At 41.3% G+C, this 6,000-nt stretch overlaps 1 protein-coding gene across 1 annotated transcript; it reads right to left on the bottom strand.

Moving 5' to 3' along the window:
* Positions 1-355: 355 nt before the first annotated feature.
* On the bottom strand, positions 356-2,712 carry LOC149420509 (uncharacterized). Its single transcript, XM_089636180.1, has one exon. It carries the CDS (start codon positions 2,369-2,371, stop codon positions 875-877), a length of 1,497 nt encoding a protein of 498 aa, XP_089492306.1. The 5' UTR covers positions 2,372-2,712; the 3' UTR covers positions 356-874.
* Between the last annotated feature and the right edge of the window lie 3,288 nt (positions 2,713-6,000).

Below are 6,000 nucleotides of genomic sequence, written 5' to 3'. Positions count from 1 at the left end.
GTCTGCACATTCATTATCCCACCACGGGGCTGGGGGAGGTTTTCCTTTATTGCCAGGTAATTTGATAGGAATGCATGTCTCTGCAGCCGCGATGATTGATGAAACTAGCAACTCGTAACATTCCGTGACATTATCTTTAGTCGGAGAGGGCAGACTAAGCATGGAGAGCTTTATGAGCTTTGAAAAATCAGTCCAGTTGGCCTTCGAGGTTACAAATCTCGGTTTACGATTACGAAACGTGAAAGCCTTGTTGGTATGGAGCATGTTGGAGGATTCTATGAGGATTGGATAGTGATCACTCCCGTGCGGGTCCTCCAGAACTTTCCAGAACAAGGATCCGGCTATGTTTGAGTTGCAAATGGTAAGGTCGACCACACTGGGTCGTTGACCTGGTACCTGAACACGGGTAGGGGAACCGTCATTCATAATGCAAAGATCAAGATCGTCAAGAAGGTCAACAATGTCTCTGCCCAATCTGTCGCAAGACACAGAGCCCCATAATCCGTGGTGAGCATTAAAGTCACCCAGAACAAGGAAAGGTGGTTCTATCTTAGAAAGCATTGCTCGAAGAATTGATTTAGAGGGTTTATTAGAAGGGGATATATACAGGGAAAGGATTGTAGTGCCAAAAACCTTAGCGGCCGTCACCTGAAAAGGGCAACCGGTTGGCTTAACATCTACTGGGGAAAAGGGTAAGGATGTTTTAATGAGAAGAGCGGAGCCACCCTTCCCATCTTGGCGGTCGTCACGAAGACAGTGGAATCCTCGAACTCTGAAATGAGAGTCCGGTTCAAGCCACGTCTCAGAGACGGCAGCTACTGCAATGGAGAGTGAGTTTAATGTGTGTAAGATGTCTACTGATTTGTTTCGGAGACTATGGCAATTCCACTGAAGAATCCTCGTCAGAGGGGCCATTTCTAGAGGTATTTATAATCTGTACAATCTGTTTGGCAACGTGGGACGGTATTTGTATATTGTTTTTATTTAAAGTCTGAAGAATGTGTAAAAATGACGTGATAAGTGTAGAATTAAGATCGTTAATGTTATGTGGGTCTGCGTTGACAGGTGACTTGGGTATTGTTCTATCAGAGTTGGGAGGGAGTTTTCCATTGGGGAACCATAACAAGGATTCGTGACTAGTGGCATTCTTTTTTGGGAGAACTCGGGGTTTACTGAACTTTAAAACTGTTTTCTTCGTTGATTGATGAGGGGAGGAAATATTTTTGGATGCAGTTTCAGCATAAGAAATGACAGCCTTATTGAACATTTTGGATGCTTCCGCATACGAAATGTTCTTTACAGCCATTGTATGTTTGATGTTGCGTTGCCTTGACATTTCAGGGCAAATTTTGCTGGTCGACAAGTGGTTTCCTGAGCAGTTTAAGCACTTATAATTTTCCTTCGTTGAATTACAGCTATCGCCACTATGAGACGAAGTGCACTTATAGCATCGAGGTTCTGATCTGCAGAGGGTCTTCGTATGTCCAAACCTACAGCACTTGTAGCACTGCACAGTTGGAAACACGTAGAGATCCACTGGTAGGGATACGTGGAACATGGTGACATTTTGAGGGAGATCTTTGGAGTCGAATGTGAGGACAACAGACTGAGAGGGTCTCCATTCTATGGCGTTTCCAGTGTTAAAACGATAATTTAGTCTGCGAGCTTTAATGACCTTTCCGTAACCCTGGGGAACCTTAATGTTCTCCAAGATGTCCTCTGTCATCCAGTGTGGAGGAATCCCCTTAGTAACTCCAAGTTTAGTAACCTGGTAAGAAGGAATGAATACGTTATAGGAGTTTTCCTTGGCAACCGCTGATTTAACAAAATTATTGGCTTCAGCCGCTGTCTTAAACTCGACGGAAAGACGGTTACGACCAACCGACTTAACTCCATTCCGGACAGGACTGATTTTATTTTTGTGGAGAAAGTGACCAAAGTCAATGTCATACAATGTTGTTGGACCTCCTTCCTTTGAAATTTTAGTGACATGTGTAATGTATGGTGGCCTGTCTGAGGGTGTAGGGGCTGGTGTCGGTATGGGGACAGGAGTAGTTGGACTAGCAGTTGGCGTTGTGATCCACGACTTGAGTGGCTGGATAGATGGGCTCTGCTGATTGGACGGAAGAATACCATAGTCTACAAAGCTTTTATTTTTATCAAGGGTAGGAATTTTGTGGGGTATTTTTTCGGAATCTGTACTGGAATTTCGCACAAGCTTTAAATTTTTCCTTTTTTTAGTCGTTACTGTGATGAAGTCTGAGGGTTCTGGAATATCGGTGGCAACCGTTTCCATTGAGTCCACCGAGGAGTCTGAAAAAGAGCCATCGTTGATTTCGTCCAGGGGATCAGGAGGTTTAGCCCGTTCCATCTCTATACTAATATTTTTAACCTACCTACATCAAGTATTTAACAAGACTTACCGACAAACAGATAAAAACAACACAATATTTAACGATTAACACAAATATAGCTACACAAACTAAATTACAAAAGAATAAATTACTAAATGGGTTAAAATAACTAATATGTTTGATTTGGATTGATTTATGTGGTGATGAGACACTCCGACCATCCAACACCATCGACATTTTGTTTTCAGAGTAAACACTTAAAAATTAATACAATAAAGAAGAATGTAAACATAATGGCAAAAATGAATCCTCACGCATATAATTGAATTTAAAAGATTCAAAAAAACAAAATAGTAGAAGCGGAGAAGTTATATGGGTACATAAATAGTGTCTAGAAGAATAAAAGTGATAGAATATACAATATGTGGGATTGCATGTCTCTGGCGGGATCCACGGGAGAAGGAATCAGAAAGTAGGTGAGGAAAAACACAATTGATCGTTGATTGATTTATTTTTACGTCTCAGGAGAAGCTCTGAGCGTCAAGTTAAAGTAATACAAATCGGTATCGATAATAAGAGTCGAGGGAACTGTTGATCGCGGGACGGGTACGCGGCTTCTGCCCGGCATGGTGCGTTGCACGTTCTCCCCTCCTGGCGGCGCTGTCATCGCAGTCGCGTGATGATTGGGGCCGTGTGCAAGACCTCCAGGGTTGTCGCAGATGTAAAGATGAAAGGTAGGGTTGCCCCTACAGTACTCCGCCCCCAGTAGCTGAGTCGGCTTGAGATTGAAGATTGAAGACGCAGCTGCGATACCTTTGAAGTCGGCCGTTGAAGTCGATCAGACACGGTTATTGTTGAATCGGGTTGTTTGGTGCGCCTTCTTTCAGGATTTGTCTTCTAATCCTATTGCGGCACCATCTCCACATGAGGTATACTATGCCGGCGGCTACTAAGATGCAGAGTATGACGAGTGTAGAAAGCGAGAAGTGCTGTACGATCGTATTCCCATCTTGGGTGACGAAGATCTCTTCCTTGGTCGGTTGTGAACCCATTGTTGGATATTTTCGAACTGAAGGTTGTTTGACTAATGTAAGCCATATAGTACAGCCTTAGGTACGTACTCAGCGAATTCGTCGGCAGAAGCGATTTTGATAATTCTGCTTTTCGTGGTACTCGTGTATATGAAGGAATTCTGCGAAATGCGCTGTGAATGTTTTGTTTATGTAAGCCGTCGTCAGCATGATGTCATGCCGTCCATTGTTCTCGAGAATGTTTTGAAATGCCTGGCGTCAGCGCTTATCAGAATATGGCTTGTACCCGTGTTGTTGATAATAAGTTCAATACAGGGGTAACCAATGTGGGATCGCATGTCTCTGGCGGGATCCACGGGAGAAGGAATCAGAAAGTAGGTGAGGAAAAAGACAATTGATCGTTGATTGATTTATTTTTACGTCTCAGGAGAAGCTCTGAGCGTCAAGTTAAAGTAATACAAATCGGTATCGATAATAAGAGTCGAGGGAACTGTTGATCGCGGGACGGGTACGCGGCTTCTGCCCGGCGTGGTGCTCTGCGCGTTCTCCCCTCCTGGCGGCGCTGTGATCGCAGTCGCGTGATGATTGGGGCCGTGTGCAAGACCTCCAGGGTTGTCGCAGATGTTAAGATGAAAGGTAGGGTTGCCCCCTACAAATATATCCCACCATAAGGACGCCCTCTAAGTATGCCGGTAGATGTATCTATGGCAGATGTGCCCAAGCTTGAAAATGTTGGGTGTATTTCTGAAAGATAATTTATGTCAGTGGGTAATAGCCATGTTTCTTGTAATAAAATGATGTCATATTCTTCACATATGTCGTGAATAAATTTCCCTGTCCTTCTCACTGATCTGCAATTGATAGTAATAATTTTAAGAGTATCCATTATGCGTATTGTTTAAACTTCTGTTTGATCTGTGATTTCTTTCTTTGAAGATTCGATACACAAAAATCTTTCTCCATAAAAATACTGATTTTCTGCCCGAGGTTGTTATTTTGAATGTTTTGAATGGGGTCGGTTTGAATGGTTTGATCCATTCTACGTTTATAAAAGATTGATTCTTGGAAGTAACATATTTTTTAAAGTCCTCAGCACTAGTTTCTGTTGCTAATCTTGAGGCATAGATTGCCGTTCTTAGAGGAGCTGCCTTGATATTAGAAATGCCCTGTTCCCTTGTGATTTTTATTTACTTTTCGTTTTTTCTCGATCGTATTATCGTTGTTTTGATAATTCCGAGATGTCTTTGTATCGGACCGCAAGCCGTTGTCTGGGTTTCTACGCTTGATTTATTAGCTAGTGCATTTTACAAAAAGACTACATTGAACTCTTAAAATGGTCTTATGACTCTGGCTTAATCATAAATGCCAAAAAAACTAAATTGTTACACATAAGATCCCCTAATGTTAAGGTATATGTTACACCAGAAATAAAGACCCTTACCTCGGATTGCTTACTTACTTAGTACTGGGCGTTGACGATAATTCCATCCAACGCCAACGTCGTTATCGTTAAACTGTTTAACGCCGACGTTGACGCAACTATAATCGATTATTTCTAGTGGTTTATTAACTCAGGTCTGTTTTTAGTGCAGTTTTGAAAAATTAATAAGATTCGACGTTTTTTAAGAAAAATAAAACTATGACTTACATTATTTGATAGGTTTACTCCAAGCTCGATCTATTTTAGCACATTTCAGAAGTTTTTACACATCAAATTATTTATGAACAATATTTAAGTCATTTAAAGGTTATTTACAGATTGTTTTTTTACTCATTTCTACATTTTCGAATTCATATTCAAAAACACCAGTTGTCGCACTTTTCCAGCCTTAAGACTGCACCTGCGGTCGGATATAATTTGTCCAGTCTTCAAAAAATTCGTTCACAAGGAACGGATGTTGCTACAATACCGCATTGTTCTATGAATATTTTTTTCAAATTCGGAAAATATATTCCATGTTCCTTCCACCATTTCAGGGGACAACTCTTTCTATCAAGAAGATCCATTTCGAGATACATGCCCAGTTCTTTGCGGAATTTGTTATTTGGATTATTCACTGGATTAATTTTTTCGACTACTGAATTTACTGCATTCCAAAATGAAAACGGTTCGTCTGAAGATTCTGTTTTCTGATTTTCAGAAATATCTTGCGAATAGTCTTATTCTTCCGAGGGAGTAGGCACCCCCCTTAACAAAAGTTCGTGAACTACGTTTTTAACCACATTAACAGTGTTGGGATTAGAGTAATAATTCACCTTAAAGCGTGGATCCGTGAAGGTGTATTGGGGGACAGACATTAATTTTTCTCCAAATCGCCAAACCGGGTGCTTAAACCTTCACATAGTTTGTTTGCAATTTGTTTTAAAACACCCGAGAGTGGCATCCCATCTATCTTCTCACAAACAATGATCATTGTCAAAACAATTGTCATGCTGCCTGTTAAATATTTTTCGCCACGGATGGCACGTGTGACTTCTTCAAATGGCCGTAATATTTTGCATATTTTTTCACAGGCCTTCCACTCTTCTACGGTTATTAAAGGCAGGTCAACATCCAATATTGCTAAGGTAGCACGGACAGCTTCCTTTAATTCCACAAATCTCTCGATCATGTA

This window comes from Hesperophylax consimilis, chromosome 10, assembly GCF_061612785.1.
Source record: "Hesperophylax consimilis isolate HC1 chromosome 10, BYU_Hcon_1.0, whole genome shotgun sequence".
Taxonomy (NCBI): domain Eukaryota; kingdom Metazoa; phylum Arthropoda; class Insecta; order Trichoptera; family Limnephilidae; genus Hesperophylax; species Hesperophylax consimilis.
Note: the sequence above shows the minus strand (reverse complement) of the source record. Positions and strands in the feature narration are given on the sequence as shown.

Excerpts from the sequence above, each read along its gene's own strand:
- LOC149420509 (XM_089636180.1), bottom strand. The coding sequence starts at position 2,371 with ATGGAACGGGCTAAACCTCCTGATCCCCTGGACGAAATCAACGATGGC.